This window comes from Sinohyriopsis cumingii, chromosome 3 (genome assembly GCF_028554795.1).
Source record: "Sinohyriopsis cumingii isolate HCF-2022 chromosome 3, ASM2855479v2, whole genome shotgun sequence".
Classification (NCBI taxonomy): domain Eukaryota; kingdom Metazoa; phylum Mollusca; class Bivalvia; order Unionida; family Unionidae; genus Sinohyriopsis; species Sinohyriopsis cumingii.
In genome coordinates, this window is record NC_142963.1 from 21,636,555 (window position 1) to 21,654,619 (window position 18,065).

The 18,065-nt window shown below is 36.8% G+C and overlaps 1 protein-coding gene across 1 annotated transcript in view; it reads left to right on the forward strand.

The window, feature by feature from the left end:
* Positions 1 to 18,065, forward strand: part of LOC149802521 (uncharacterized) — a 99,827-nt gene that overhangs the window by 8,490 nt on the left and 73,272 nt on the right. Inside the window, exon 2 of the mRNA XM_089951761.1 lies at positions 9,988 to 11,815. Coding sequence (XP_089807887.1) covers positions 10,013 to 11,815 — 1,803 coding nt within the window. The 5' untranslated portion in view covers positions 9,988 to 10,012. The remainder of the gene's footprint in view (positions 1 to 9,987; positions 11,816 to 18,065) is intronic.

The window sequence follows — 18,065 nt, forward strand, 5'->3', positions numbered from 1 at the left end:
GATGTCAGCATCAAATTGAGTTCACATGACTTTGAGGCACTCTTCATTGCAATTGTATGTACCAGATCCATAGAGACAAGTTCAAATGTTAAAGGTTTCTGTACCAGATTCATAGAGACAAGTTCAAATGCTGTTAATGGTTTCTGTACCAGACCCATAGAGACAAGTTGAAATGCTGTAAAAGGTTTCCATACCAGATCCATAGAGACAAGTTCAGATGTGGTTAAAGGTTAACATACCAGATCCATAGAGACAGGTTCGAATGCTGTTAAAGGTTTTCATTGATATTTTGGATCACAATGGTATAGTGACAACGGGTCAACTGAAACTGTGTTTTGAGGCTTATCTCTAATGGATTGCACTTTGACTTGGAGGAAATTTGCACATAAATCCAGAAGGTCACCCTGAGAGAAGATAATTGTAAGCAGTGTACATTTATTTCCCTGACATCAGCTTGTTCATAATCTTGAAGAGCTCTTTGCAGCTTGAACTTTCAATGCTTTTGGTTCTGTAAAGGTCTAATTTTGTTGCATGAGCTATGTTTGTGACATTCTTCTTAGCAGCTTCATGAACAGTCAGGCTGATGGAAAGCCAAATCCTCTCAGCCTTACTGTGTTCTCTTTTAATAGTGAGAAGCTGGTCACTAACACTACTGTATCATGGAGAACACTTTTGAATTCATAGTCTGCACTTGGTTGCTGGGGAATATTTATTAAGTAAAAAATGCATGCACTTGTCTAATTGTCCTGCTGTATGAGGTAACAAAGTTGTTAGTTTTACTTGGATGTCATGCATTAGTTGGATTCTATTCATTATACGGGGATGGAGATGGCTCTTAGGTACTGATATGTTGAGATGGCTTATGACATAGAGGTCATCTGGTACAAGTTTGTGGGACACCATTGTCTATTGTAGAATAAAATGTGCCAATGTTTACAGCTGGGTTGGCTAAAGGTTGAAAATGTTAATAGAATCTAGGAGACAATCAAAGTGAAGTTTGAAATCTCCAAACATATGGTTTGACAGAAAGACAATTGATGGTCATATCAACACAAAGATTTCACTGAATGGATGGTCATATCAGCACAGGGTTTTCACTGAATGAATGGATGGTCATATCAACACAGGGTTTTCACTGAATGAATGAATGGTCATATCAACGCAGGGTTTTCACTGAATGGATGGTCATATCAACACAGGGTTTTCACTGAATGAATGAATGGTCATATCAACACAGGGTTTTCACTGAATGAATGGATGGTCATATCAACACAGGGTTTTCACTGAATGAATGAATGGTCATATCAACACAGGGTTTTCACTGAATGAATGAATGGTCATATCAACACAGGGTTTTCACTAAATGAATGGATGGTCATATCAACACAGGGTTTTCACTAAATGGATGGTCATATCAACACAGGGTTTTCACTGAATGAATGAATGGTCATATCAACACAGGGTTTTCACTGAATGAATGAATGGTCATATCAACACAGGGTTTTCACTGAATGGATGGTCATATCAACACAGGGTTTTCACTGAATGAATGAATGGTCATGTCAACACAGGGTTTTCACTAAATGAATGAATGGTCATATCAACACAGGGTTTTCACTGAATGAATGAATGGTCATATCAACACAGGGTTTTCACTGAATGAATGGATGGTCATATCAACACAGGGTTTTCACTGAATGAATGAATGGTCATCTCAACACAGGGTTTTCACTGAATGAATGAATGGTCATATCAACACAGGGTTTTCACTGAATGGATGGTCATATCAACACAGGGTTTTCACTGAATGAATGGATGGTCATATCAACACAGGGTTTTCACTAAATGAATGGATGGTCATATCAACACAGGGTTTTCACTGAATGAATGGATGGTCATATCAACACAGAGTTTTCACTGAATGGATGGATGGTCATATCAACACAGGGTTTTCACTGAATGAATGGATGGTCATATCAACACAGGGTTTTCACTGAATGAATGGATGGTCATATCAACACAGGGTTTTCACTGAATGAATGGATGGTCATATCAACACAGGGTTTTCGCTGAATGAATGGATGGTCATATCAACACAGGGTTTTCACTGAATGGATGGTCATATCAACACAGGGTTTTCACTGAATGGATGGGTCATATCAACACAGGGTTTTCACTGAATGAATGGGTCATATCAACACAGGGTTTTCACTGAATGAATGGGTCATATCAACACAGGGTTTTCACTGAATGAATGGATGGTCATATCAACACAGGGTTTTCACTGAATGAATGAATGGTCATCTCAACACAGGGTTTTCACTGAATGAATGAATGGTCATATCAACACAGGGTTTTCACTGAATGGATGGTCATATCAACACAGGGTTTTCACTGAATGAATGGATGGTCATATCAACACAGGGTTTTCACTAAATGAATGGATGGTCATATCAACACAGGGTTTTCACTGAATGAATGAATGGTCATATCAACACAGGGTTTTCACTAAATGAATGGCCATATCAACACAGGGTTTTCACTGAATGAATGGATGGTCATATCAACACAGGGTTTTCACTGAATGAATGAATGGTCATATCAACACAGGGTTTTCACTAAATGAATGGATGGTCATATCAACACAGGGTTTTCACTGAATGAATGAATGGGTCATATCAACACAGGGTTTTCACTAAATGAATGGATGGTCATATCAACACAGGGTTTTCACTGAATGAATGAATGGTCATATCAACACAGGGTTTTCACTAAATGAATGGCCATATCAACACAGGGTTTTCACTGAATGAATGGATGGTCATATCAACACAGGGTTTTCACTGAATGAATGAATGGTCATATCAACACAGGGTTTTCACTAAATGAATGGATGGTCATATCAACACAGGGTTTTCACTAAATGAATGGATGGTCATATCAACACAGGGTTTTCACTGAATGAATGGATGGTCATATCAACACAGGGTTTTCACTGAATGAATGAATGGGTCATATCAACACAGGGTTTTCACTGAATAAAAGGCTGGTCATATCAACACAGGGTTTTCACTGAATGGATGGCCATATCAACACAGGGTTTTCACTGAATGGATGGATGGTCATATCAACACAGGGTTTTCACTGAATGGATGGATGGCCATATCAACACAGGGTTTTCACTGAATGAATGGATGGTCATATCAACACAGAGTTTTCACTGAATGGATGGATGGTCATATCAACACAGGGTTTTCACTGAATGAATGGATGGTCATATCAACACAGAGTTTTCACTGAATGAATGAATGGTCATATCAACACAGGGTTTTCACTAAATGAATGGCCATATCAACACAGGGTTTTCACTGAATGGATGGATGGTCATATCAACACAGGGTTTTCACTGAATGGATGGATGGCCATATCAACACAGGGTTTTCACTGAATGAATGGATGGTCATATCAACACAGAGTTTTCACTGAATGGATGGATGGTCATATCAACACAGGGTTTTCACTGAATGAATGGATGGTCATATCAACACAGGGTTTTCACTGAATGAATGGATGGTCATATCAACACAGGGTTTTCGCTGAATGAATGGATGGTCATATCAACACAGGGTTTTCGCTGAATGAATGGATGGTCATATCAACACAGGGTTTTCACTGAATGGATGGTCATATCAACACAGGGTTTTCACTGAATGGATGGGTCATATCAACACAGGGTTTTCACTGAATGAATGGGTCATATCAACACAGGGTTTTCACTGAATGGATGGTCATATCAACACAGGGTTTTCACTGAATGGATGGTCATATCAACACAGGGTTTAAACTGAATGAATGGTCATATCAACACAGGGTTTTCACTGAATGAATGAATGGTCATATCAACACAGGGTTTTTGCTGAATGGATGGTCATATCAACACAGGGTTTTCACTAAATGAATGGCCATATCAACACAGGGTTTTTGCTGAATGGATGGTCATATCAACACAGGGTTTTCACTAAATGAATGGATGGTCATATCAACACAGGGTTTTCACTGAATAAAAGGCTGGTCATATCAACACAGGGTTTTCGCTGAATAGATGGTCATATCAACACAGGGTTTTTGCTGAATGGATGGTCATATCAACACAGGGTTTTCACTGAATAAAAGGCTGGTCATATCAACACAGGGTTTTCACTGAATGGATGGCCATATCAACACAGGGTTTTCACTGAATGAATGGATGGTCATATCAACACAGGGTTTTCACTGAATGAATGGTCATATCAACACAGGGTTTTCACTGAATGGATGGTCATATCAACACAGGGTTTTCACTGAATGAATGGATGGTCATATCAACACAGGGTTTTCACTGAATGAATGGGTCATATCAACACAGGGTTTTCACTGAATGAATGGGTCATATCAACACAGGGTTTTCTCTGAATAAAAGGCTGGTCATATCAACACAGGGTTTTCGCTGAATGAATGGTCATATCAACACAGTATTTTCACTGAATGGATGGTCATATCAGCATGGGGTTTTCACTGAATGGATGGTCATATCAACACAGGGTTTTTGCTGAATGGATGGCCATATCAACACAGGGTTTTCACTGAATGGATGGTCATATCAACACAGGGTTTTTGCTGAATGGATGGTCATATCAACACAGGGTTTTCGCTGAATGGATGGTCATATCAACACAGGGTTTTTGCTGAATGGATGGTCATATCAACACAGTATTTTCACTGAATGGATGGTCATATCAGCATGGGGTTTTCACTGAATGGATGGTCATATCAACACAGGGTTTTTGCTGAATGGATGGCCATATCAACACAGGGTTTTCGCTGAATGAATGAATGGTCATATCAACACAGGGTTTTCACTGAATGAATGGGTCATATCAACACAGGGTTTTCACTGAATGAATGAATGGTCATATCAACACAGGGTTTTCACTGAATGGATGGCCATATCAACACAGGGTTTTCACTGAATGGATGGTCATATCAGCATGGGGTTTTCACTGAATGGATGGTCATATCAACACAGGGTTTTCACTGAATGGATGGTCATATCAGCATGGGGTTTTCACTGAATGGATGGTCATATCAACACAGGGTTTTTGCTGAATGGATGGCCATATCAACACAGGGTTTTCGCTGAATGAATGAATGGTCATATCAACACAGGGTTTTCACTGAATGAATGGGTCATATCAACACAGGGTTTTCACTGAATGAATGGTCATATCAACACAGGGTTTTCGCTGAATGAATGAATGGTCATATCAACACAGGGTTTTCACTGAATGAATGGTCATATCAACACAGGGTTTTTGCTGAATGGATGGCCATATCAACACAGGGTTTTCACTGAATGGATGGTCATATCAACACAGGGTTTTCACTGAATGGATGGTCATATCAGCATGGGGTTTTCACTGAATGGATGGTCATATCAACACAGGGTTTTTGCTGAATGGATGGCCATATCAACACAGGGTTTTCACTGAATGAATGGTCATATCAACACAGGGTTTTCGCTGAATGAATGAATGGTCATATCAACACAGGGTTTTCACTGAATGAATGAATGGTCATATCAACACAGGGTTTTCACTGAATGGATGGCCATATCAACACAGGGTTTTCACTGAATGAATGGATGGTCATTTCAACACAGGGTTTTCACTGAATGGATGGTCATATCAACACAGGGTTTTCACTGAATGGATGGTCATATCAACACAGGGTTTTCACTGAATGGATGGCCATATCAACACAGGGTTTTCGCTGAATGGATGGTCATATCAACACAGGGTTTTCGCTGAATGGATGGTCATATCAACACAGGGTTTTTGCTGAATGGATGGTCATATCAACACAGTATTTTCACTGAATGGATGGTCATATCAGCATGGGGTTTTCACTGAATGGATGGTCATATCAACACAGGGTTTCAACTAAAAAATAATTTTATGATGTCTTGCTAGTCCTACATAAAAATTATGCTTATTTGACATCCATTATGGCATCATGGATGTCATCAATCTAGTAAGTCCCAAATGAAAACGGTGCCAGTCATACAGCAAAATTACTGCCTTGAATGTCTCGAAAATCCTGCTGTCACTTCTCACCCAGAATTGATAATACTTGTGACATGGGGGTTTAAACCATATCCGAAACAAAAATTGTGCCTGTCATACATCCAATATGGCTGCTACTAATCCTCCTGATTGGATGATCATGAAATTTGGCTTCCCAAAATACATATAATGGTGATGTCCTAAATGAAAATGGTGCCTAGCTGACATCCATTATGCATACCATAGCAGCTGATTTGAAAATGTTGTTATTGCTGAAAAATATCGGTGATGGTTTCAATGCTCAAAGTTAAAAAGAAAAATATGGTCTTCTTTTGAATTGCAGGCAATTCTTTTTGTCCGATATCTCTTTGGAAGTTTTTTAAATAATATGTACAAGTATGATTTTATTTGTTCTGGTCAGTACTTGTTTACCTGAGCATTGTTCTTGAATTAATGGAAATTCTTTTAATCCATTAGATCATTGGAAGTTTTTGAAGTAATACCCAGGTATGATTTAATTTGCTCTGGTCAATATTTGTTCGCCAGAGTATTATTTGCATTCATTCTCTTACCTCATTTTGTTGATTGATTATTAATATACAGTTATATCTTTGAAAAGTATAAGTGCTTTATTTATGAATTATCCCGTTATAAGTTTTCACGAGTCTGAAATAATTACTTTGAACTGTTTAAGGAATGGATATAAAAAATACTGGAAGTTACCTCCTGGACAGCTATGTAGACTTTTATTAACTTTAAAACAATTAGAGTTTCCTTGATGCTAATGCAATGGCACAACAAGAAAGAAACTTAACGGTATTTTACTGATTTCCTGTTGAAAGAAGTCAAAGTTTGGCAATGTCGATGTCAGTTTATTCTCAATTTTGTATAATAAGCTGTACTCAGTGAAATATGGTTCTGGAAGGCTTAAATGGTTGCTTTTGCTCTGTATGAAACATGGTTGGTTGAAGTTTGGATTATTACTTTTTCGGAACTGTATGGGAAATTTAATAAATCTTCATGGATACATGCTGCGAAATAATTTAATCAATAACTTACTCCCAAGACTAGTTGATTATATCAACGTCCACACTGCCATAGGTCGGCATTGTGAATGGGCAGGAAATGGCAGGTGTCTTAATTGTTTTTTATCTTTGTGTTCCTATTGATGTCCAAACTGCATAAAGTCAACATGGTAATGCTGACAGGGCATGAAATGGAATGTGTCTCAATTGTTTTCTTTATGTGGTATTATAAATCAGTTAATATTAGTAAGCACATTTAACTGACACTGGTGGCAGAGCATCATATTTTAGAACATTTGGGACAACAAGGTTTTTATTGGTCTTGATATTAAAAAAGGGAAATTCTAAGGCGGTTCAGTGATTACAGTTCTGGACAGCTTGAAGAAAAAGATGTGGATGGTGACATGCCTTCATGTATGCCATGTAATGTAATCCCAGCTTGCATTTAAAGATGTTGCTTTTTTTAGAAACAACAGGGAAATTTATTTTCATGCAGTATTCCTGTGGGTAATTCAGGTCCTCTTGCTCAGAATATATTGGTCTTTCACAATAAAACAACCTCATTTTAATTGAGTTGCACATATAACACTGATATTGTCATGGATCCAACCAGTACATATAGCTGTACTGTCAGGAGAACTTTTGGAATGGTATGCTGTCTCTAGTCTATCCATCTGTAGCAAAAGTTTGTTATTGTTACTCCTCATAAACTGCTTGGTGGATTACAATGAACTATACACACGCACATGCACACACTTGTTCCATAATCTAGTTGGTCTTCAATTGAAATAGTGCAGCTTGGATGCTCAATATTGTCACAACACCTTTTTGTGGTATAGTATTGTACATGCTATTTCTAGTTAATAACTGCTCCCCATAGGAACTCCTCCCCCAGACAGGGGGTGCCATGATCCATCATGGAAGCTAGTTGATGTGTATTCAGAACATTCATGAATAAATACTGTTTGTGTAACAACTTGAGACTTCCTCATTTTCATGACCTGGAGTCAAACGTGACTCTAAAAGATATGTAAACTTTTGTAGTCATTCAAAATAGTGAAATTCTAGGCAACTGAGAGCTTTAACTTTGGGAAGCCAGTGGAGTGGTCTGATTGGTAACAGCGTTTAGGGTGCTTTAAGTTCATTTTTTATGTTGGTGGAATTGATTCATTGTTTTTTTGGTTTTTTTTCTTCATCTGTCTAGGCATAAGCAAAATGTGATGTTTATTTAATCAAGGAAGAGGGGAGATGTGTGGAATAATATATTTACATGCTATTTCCCTTGTTTTCATAACAACCTCCTGAATGAAAATTCATATTGACAGAAGATTTTCACCAGAAAAGACTTCTTGTAATGTCTTTTTGCTCCTGAATGAAAATGGTACCCGTCGTATGGCCATCATGGCAGCAGTCATGAAAATCTGGATGGTCGTATATCAACATGGAGTTGTCACTGAAAGGTTTCTTATTTCTTCTTGTTCCTAATTGAACATAATGCCTATGTGAATATGAATGTGGCAGCCATCTTGAAAATCTTGTTATTCTATTTCTTCTGAATGGAAGGTCAAATCCCCATTTATTTTCATGAGAGGCGGCCCTAATCTGATGTCCATAGTCTTCTTCATAGTCGAAAGTCCTATCAATGCGTGAATTTTACAGGAAGCTTTTTTTGTGATGTCTGGTTGGTTCTAAATTGAAATGGCACCAGTTTAACCACCATTGTGATGACCTTTTTAAAAACCTTGTTAATGCTACTCTGCCTTGATTAATGTTCATGTCACCTAGCAGTTTTTGCTAAAGGAATTATTCTGATGTTCAGTTGATTGGAAATGAAAATGGTGCTGATTTGACATTCAGTATGACCACCGTAACAGCCAGCTTATTGATTTTGTTGTTGTTACTTCTTCTGATTGGATGATTATATTGACATGAGATTTCACCAAAAGACTTCTGATAATGTCTAATTGTAATTGAAAATGTTGCTGATCTTACATCCAATATGGCTGGTACACGGTTGATTTGAATATCTAGTTATTTTTCAAAGATATTAAATATGATTTCAACATGAGTTAAAAATGAAGAAATGATCTTACCTTGAATTCCTGGAAATACTTTTCAGCTAGTGAAACATCAATCCCATCTTGGGCCTCTTGTTTTGATGACAAGTTTAATACTGAATTTACCTCAGTAAAAAGCAATAACACTGATAATGTATGTTTCCTCAACTGTGTATAATGAAAGACTACTGTTCATTTAATCTGGTAAGCTGACATACAGAATTATCTCAGAAATGCTTTTCATCTGCCTGTACATACATTTAAAGAGATGTGTTTGGCTGGAAGGATGAAACCCAGGTAGACAAGAATATGCATAGGGATGATAATGAAGGATGATGCTTTTGGGGAAAGTTTGAGTTCTTATGTTAAATCCATCTCTAAATGTATTCAGTACAAGCCAGCAAGGGGCCAAGTATCCATGAAAATTATTTTCATATTCATATTTTCATATTTAATATTCAAACACATGTACATATTCACACACATGTACATGTACATATTCACACACATGTACATGTACATATTCACACACATGTACATGTACATATTCACACACAGGTACACATAGAAGTGGTTCATCAAAATGTATGATAGCTGTTAAAAAAAAACACTTTAGTGCATGAATATTTTAACAAGTTTCCTAGAGATGTAGTTCAAGGTCATATGAGTAGAGCAAAGGGACAATGTAAACATTGATATAACAATCACAGGAAATTATCTCACCATACCAGATTTATAAAATATTGAATGCCCATTGCTTTGTTTACATAGACCTTTTCATAACTGCTGTTCATCTTTTTTCAGATTTTAATTTATTGTCCTTTGCAAGATGAGCACAGGAGAAGTTAAGAAATTAAGTGGCCGCAACTATGGACGTGCTGCTCGTGAGAATGTTGCCACTCGTGCCTTTGATGACATTTTTAATGTGAAGCCAAAAGCAACAGCTATGAAATGGGGTAATACTTCCTTTAGCATACCAAGAGATGATGACCCCGAGCCAAAACGACCAAAGACTGAATCTAAATCGGATGATCCATTCAGTTTTGATGATGAAAATTCTCCAAAGAAAAACATGCCAAGCAGCTACTCCAAAGCACGTTCTACACCAACTGTTGTTACAACACCAGCAGTTCGCATCACAACAATTAAGTCTTCGGCCCATTCAGCCACACGACTGGAATATAGTGAGGCATCGAAAGAGGTTGGGGATGAACCAGTCATGAAAAAAGTTCCTGTAAAAACTTACAGTCGTGGAAGTACACGAGCTTTGATTAAAGATTTAGATGAGAAAACACAGGTGAAAATAGATCAGAATACTAGGCCAGCAACTCTAGAATCAGAAACGAGTAAAGATTTACAAGGCTCAAGTGTGGCAGATGATGTGGATATGGATGATGGCTTGTACATTGAGAAAGATGATGGATCTTCCAGGGATGAGGTTGACAACCCACTAGAGGATGAGGATGAGGATCCAATTTTCAAGAGAGGACCTGTAAATATATACAGTAGGCATAAAACAGAGGGGACCAGTGAACACATTTTTGGTAGAAAGGTTGATCAGGACAAGAAGAATAATGATGATTATGAGGATGACAACTTTGATGGAGAAAATAGAAAGCCAATCACAATTACTTTTAGAAGTCGATACCTAGACCCAAAAGTGTATAAAAAATTTGCCTATTCACCTTCAAAGAAGGATCCAATAGGTAGGTTATCTAATAGCAAGGTTGTCCACCACAGTGAGTTGAAACATAATGATGGAGGGACAACACTGATAGTAGTATGCTCTCCAAAAATTGGGGATGGAAGTGAGTTGAAACAAACTCAAGTTCAGACAAAATATTTTAAGGACAGTTTTAAGGAGCTGAAGAAGGTTGCAGAGCCCGATGCTGAGGACAGCAGTAATAGTCCAGCCACTGCAGTAAAGGTAGATCCTTATGATCTGACAGACAAAGAATTTGTGAAGGATGAATCTTCCCAAAACTTATCAGCTGGTCAGAACCGGAAGAAAAGAGCAGTGAAAGTGACTAAGAAAAATTCTCCAGAAACAGTGTCTTCTGACTCTCAGGAAAGTCTAGCAACTGTTGAAAAAATAATTACACGGTGTTCAACCAGTGGAATTAACACTGGAGTTAGGTATCACAAGATTTTCCGTTCTCGAAATAAAGGAATGACATCAGATGTTGCAACAAGAAATGAGGCTGAAATGGAAGAAGTTCATACAATCATGGCACAAGAAATTGACGAGACAAGTCAAGGCAACAATCTTCAGACCATGGAAGAAACTCCTCTTACGGCTAAGGAATATGATGACAGTCAGACCATGCAGACTGATGAAACAGTTTCATCAGGTCTCAAGTTGCCTTTATCAATAAATCTTGAAGATGAGAACAGAAATAGTGACTTTGAGAATTCTCAAGAAACTCAATCATCTATAGAGAGTGAGACTCCACTTCAGCAAAGCTCACAGGAGAGTGCAATTGAAGAGAGTTCAAAGAGGACCAGGCGTGCAAAAGTTGGTAGTAAGCCTCCACCAGAAGAAAGAAAGATTTTCCGCTCACGTGGAGCACGGATAGCCACACAGTCAGCAGATTCCAGTGGTCAGAAAAGCATATTCAAGAGCCCCAAAAAGGTAAAAAGCAAAACGTTTCATTTTAGACATATGACAATTAGTAATTTTTATGTGCTTTTTTTTTACAAATGGTGACATTGCATGCAGTTGTTAATCTGCCCATAAGACCAAGTGAGCCTATGGTATATAGCCCTGTGTCTAGCATGTCCTGTCAGTCTATCCACATTTGTAATCATGGGTTGAAAAATCAGTTGCCTAAGAGCACGGGATGAACTAAATGTTAATGCTGGTAAACATTGTTCACAGTTTGAAAGATCTTTCAGGCAATCCAAAAACATAAAACATTGTCTGGGTAACCATTTTTCACAATGTGAAAGCCCTGTCAGGCAACCCAAAAACATAAAATATTGTCTGGGTAACCATTTTTCACAATGTGAAAGCCCTGTCAAGCAACCCAAAAAGATAAAATATTGTCTGGGTAACCATTTTTCACAATGTGAAAGCCCTGTCAGGCAATCCAAAAAGATAAAATATTGTCTGGGTAACCATTTTTCACAATGTGAAAGCCCTGTCAGGCAATCCAAAAAGATAAAATATTGTCTGGGTATCCATTTTCCACAATGTGAAAGCCCTGTCAGGCAACCCAAAAACATAAAATATTGTCTGGGTAACCATTTTTCACAATGTGAAAGCCCTGTCAGGCAACCCAAAAATGTTCTTAAAAATGATCATGTTAAAAGTTTAATAGAAATTTATGTTTTTCCAGTGAACATTGGAGTATTAAATTTTTTGTCTGGGTGCCTACATTGTATAATTAGTTGAGAGTGGGGTGATCGCTGTTAGCAAGAGGCCACACCAAATCAGCTTTCACTATCTGATTAACCAATCATAGTTCATACTGCCAGCCCTTCAGAGCAAACCATTAAAGAAAAAAAATGCAAAAGTTCATCTTTGTCAACATACCAACATAAAACCCCCGGAAAGAACCACCTTGCTTTAGAGTATGTAACAGATGTTTGTATTGGCTATCTGTACATTAAGATATATGGCATTTTTATGGCATCAAAGCCAATCAGTTATTGTTGCAGACTGGTTTGGCTTCAGGGGTAATTACTAAATACAAATTATGCATGGAAGTGTACAGCTACAGTTAATAATATCTGAAAATGAGATAAACACAAAAATTGGATATGTTTCTGGCCTGGGTTGGCCATCTTGTAGGAAGCAGACAGAGAACAATACGCCATCCAAAGAAAGGAAAGTTTGATCGTGTTTGATTTGCAGATCTCGGATAAAAGCATTAGCAGAACTGATGGTGAGTTACGTGTATTTTGTATTTTGTTAGGACTAACAATGAACATGACAGCAGTTACAATAATTTTGATTACAGCAGTCTTTGAAGCAACTGCAATAATTTACTGTGCAACCAAAAGATCTGCCTGTGCAAACAAATTTTTAAAGTTCTGTTTTGTCTTTTGGTAATTAGGCAAGGTAGACTAGTGCTTGTGAGATTTTAAAAACTTGGGAACTTACATTAGGCATTGCTAAATCAAACCTGTTGTTAATATATGTCTGAAAAGATGTGCATCTTTCCATCTTGCTTTCATTGTGCAACAAAAACAACTGAATCCAACATCTCTACCTTAAAATCATACTGTTATGTTAAAATATTTGTTGTTTTACATTATTACATGGATATGCTTCTTTTTTTTTTGAATTTTATAATTGACATTAGTCCCAAATTTTAAAAATCTGGACTTTCTACTCACAATACAAAATACAGAGGGTAAATCATATTTTTTTAAAATTTATTTTTGTACACCAAAAAATTGCCCATTGTCGTAATTAGATTTTATGTTTGGATTTTAGACTTTTTGGCCTCATTTCTAAACTTTTACCCTTCTGCACATGCATGAGTAAAATAGCCAGTGAAAATCTTTGTTTCTAACACAACTAGACATGAGGCCAAATAGAAATCACTTCGATGCAGATTTTATTGGATGTATTCAGGGCTTGAATTTAACACAAATTTCTCTGTAGCCAGAAGGACTAGTCTACTGAGAAATGTACTAGTCCTGCCAAATATTTACTAGTCCTGTCCACAAAACAATGTCACACACTTGAATTGAGATTAACAACAATTTTATTTCATAAATAGCATTATCATATGAAATGCAGAAGTACAGAAGTATAAATCCTGCTTCAAATCATCAATCCGTCAATTCACATTTCTTGTTTCTCAAGATAATCTGGATCCAATTCCAGAAAGGGATCCAGGTGTCCTTTCTCGTCCTCCACCAGCACTCTGGGTCCATATGGGGTTTGTTCTAGTCTCCTTACCTGTCTCCCTGAAACATTCCACAAATGTATTGCTTTTGATGGATCATATGTTGGAATATCATTTGTATGAAACATTATAAAGAGTAGGTCGGACAGAACCCAAGTTCGCAAACAAGATCTCCAGTCACTCTTCACCATTTTCATCCCTGAGAAACCCCTCTCAGCATCAGCAGAGTGGGCTGGGATTGTCAGGATAAGGTCAATCAATGCCAGAATATTCTTGCAGTCAGCAGCACATGATTTTACAACTGTGGGCCAAGTCAAAGCATAGATATCTTTGTAACTGCAAGACAGAGCTCGAATTTAACACAAATTTCATTGTAGGCAGAAGGACTAGTATATTGAGAAATTTACTAGTCCTGCCAAATCTTTACTAGTCCTGTTCACAAAACAATGTCACACAGCTTTCATGTACGTTTACCGATTCAGTTTTAAAGTTCGAACAACCCGCAACAAAACTGGATGTTTTCTTTGTTTGTTTTTGCGAATTGCATACACCAGTTACACCACATAACGCTCCTTTCCTCGTCATAATTCAGCCATTCCATCTTTTGTCCATTTCTTCTGAAACTTTCCATTACACTTTTCCCTATCATAAGAATTATTCCTCATTCTCATTCAACTTTTGCTTTTTTTTTCGGTGGCTGAACACCTTCTATCAAATGCCACATTTTGCCCGTCTTATAAGGATGGAATTGTGCCTTGTTTTGAAATACAAGATGTTATAGTATAGCTGACGCGAATTATTTAAAGCAAGAAAAGGAATGGCACAGTGTCCTTTATATAAGAAAGTCAGAGCAGAAACATGTTTCAAAATACATGTCTTTGCCTCCTCCCACAATTAAATGGTCTCTCCCTAACAAAGACTTAACTTCAGCAGATGTTCTGCATGATCAAAGCAGTGGCTATTGTAAACACTGTTATAAAGTATTAGCATCAGAAGATAGTGTTAGTTTCAGCGTGGAAAAGGTGTGTTCCCATCAAACGAAGCCATCTGACACTCAGCGCATTGCATTTAACAGTTCCAATTACGTTATCATAAGTCGTAAGTTTGGTAATTGTTCCTAATTAATCAAACCTCAGTGTATTGTTGAAATTAATAATAAGGTGGAAAATTTTCAAATCTTAGATGCCCATGCTCAGAGATTTTAATTCCCAACAAATCTACGGCATTCTGCTTGGATATCTCCACATGTATTCAATTATTTGTTCATTCTTGTAAGGGAAAAATATAAAACCTATTCTTATCATCATAGAAAAAGTAGTTGTATGGAAAGGATGTGTCAATAACGTAATCATAATAAAGTGATCTAATTCTTATAATTATTTTGATGGAAATGTAAAATATGTAGTTTCCTGTTTGTGACTGTTGGAGTGTTTGGGTAGCGAGCAAAAAAAAAGAACATTATACAAAAAAACATGCAAACTAATTTCTTTGAATAGTTTTTGCCATGTTCTTTTGTGTGGTATACCGCTTTGTAGTTTGTTACTGTGGTCGAGTGAATAAAGTGTGATACCTCGTCATTTTTTCATTTATTTCATTATCAGATTAATTAGGATCAATTACCAAACTTCTGTTGTTAATGACAGGAGCATAATTTGGGCTTTTAAGTGAAATGCACAAAATCAGATGGATTCTTGTTATAGAAATGCACCTTTCCGAGGCAGAAATTGACTTCATCTTCTCATGCTAATATTTTATGACTGTTTACAATGGCCACTGCATTGATTCTACAGAACATCTGTTAAGTCATGTCTTTATTAGAAAATGGCATAAACAAACTCTGACTATTGATAACCAAAACTTACTAGTCCGACAGGAAATCTGCTAGCCTCGGGCTAGCGGACTACCACTAATTTCGAGCCTTGCAAAATAACAGAATACATTAAGAAAATATTAATCTGAATAAATTTACATACAGAAAAATGTAATGACAATACTTAAATAATGTTTATATTAAATTGTTTTTTAAAAGCTTTCTCTATTTCTTTAAATTGTTACCTTTTGTAATCAAGATACTATGCTAAATAAAGAATTTTTAATAAATCTGGCATCAGTGATGTTCCTTGTATTTATTTTTAAATATTTGAATATACACCTACTTGCTGTGGACTAATCCCATTCCAATTCCACTGCATCAACATCCACACCTGCACTGACGGAAATGCTCCACCAAAATTGCCATGCCATCATCACCAAAGTCTGTATTAAACCAAAAAGTTACATTTTAAGAAAAATAGTTTAGTGCTGAAGAAATATGATGCTTATAACATTTGGACAACATCTACTAAATAACTACACAAATCGATATATAAAAATATTAAAATGGGCAAAACATCAACTGTCTGATGAAAACAGTAATTGGAGATTACCTGAACTGTCTTGAAGTCTGCTATCTTGCATGTACCTATAACACCATCATCAGCATCACTAAATCTGTTCTCAAGACCTGAGATTAAGGATGTTGTCACTCCCTCTCTGGTCCTTTGGATCAAATCATCTTAACCAAAGTCTACACCTGTTAACATAGAAATACTGCCATGCTGTCTAAGTCGAGGGCCATCCCTGTAAAATATGCAGAGGTTTGAACAATGTACTTGACTGTTGTAATGCAAATGTAGAAGTATGCTATGACAATTTATATTCTTAGAACAGCTGAAATGACATTAGTATTAAAACCATAAATGATTGTATTTACCTAATGATGTTTATAATTTATTGATTACAAAATTGCAATTAAAATATGTAAAGTTCAATATAATAAGCAACAACAACATCAATGAAACAAGCCATAAAATTAATTTTGCATATAATCTAATCAGTATAATTCAAGTAAGTAATGAATGTAACAGTCTGCAGATGAGGAAGATAAAATAGCTAAGCATACTTGAATTTGTATTCAAAATGGAAATGGTGGCATCCAACTTCTGCTTGATGTCAGCAACTGAAGCACTTGTGTCTTGCAGCATTAATGACAGTTTGGACAGAAGTGATCTAACACCTGTCATGAACAACAAAAATTTCAACGTAGCAGGTTCTCTCATTATTTTCAAGAAACCTTTGGCCTTTCCAGGTGCATCTGACGCAGCACCTTTCTGTGAAGGAAGCTGATAACAAAAAAAACTTTTGATGAAAATCTAACATTACTTCTTAGTTTAAAAAATATGGATAAAAAATAAATAAACAGTAGTAATAAACGTACCATTTTAATATAAATTAAACAATGAAAGCAGTTTTTACAATTAAACTTTGTACTATTAAACTTATGAATGGAACGTATTTTCATATGATAATTTGTTACAGTACAATTCATTTGCATTATATGCAAGTGACAGAGCCGTGCATTTAAAACTGCATTTTATACTTTCAATGGGTATTTAAATTTTAAATTAAAGATTAATACCTGTTCAGGGTGGTTCTTAATGGCTGTATATCCTATCCAAAAGCTGTCAAGAGCTCACTCAGTGCCCGGTAACCAGTGTGCCTCCAACCCTGCTTGGCATCACTGGTGATACATCTAGAGCAGCAAATGACCTCTTTAAATGACTTCTTTTGAGGGGAATGTTGTGCTAGTAATAATACAATCCAATCACAAGAGTGTTCATCATTGTGTAACGGGAGGTTTTTGTCACTACATATATATACGCCAACTCAAGCCGGTGTGCAAAGCAGTGAATACCCTGTAAAGCTGGTTGGATGTTTTTCAGTTTAGATACAACTCCAGCATTTTTGTCCATCATTACACTTGCTCCGTCACTACCAAATGCAACAATCTAGTTCTGCCAATAAGCGATTCCAGCATTATCCAGTGCAGTGGTAATCACCTTCAGTATCCCTTCAGCATCTGCCTTCTCTACACTATCAATTGCTAGGAAAGATGATTTAATCTCCCCTCCTGATCAAATTCTTATATATACAATTTCCTCCTCCTGAATTGAACTGTCAGTACAATCGTCACACACTACTGCA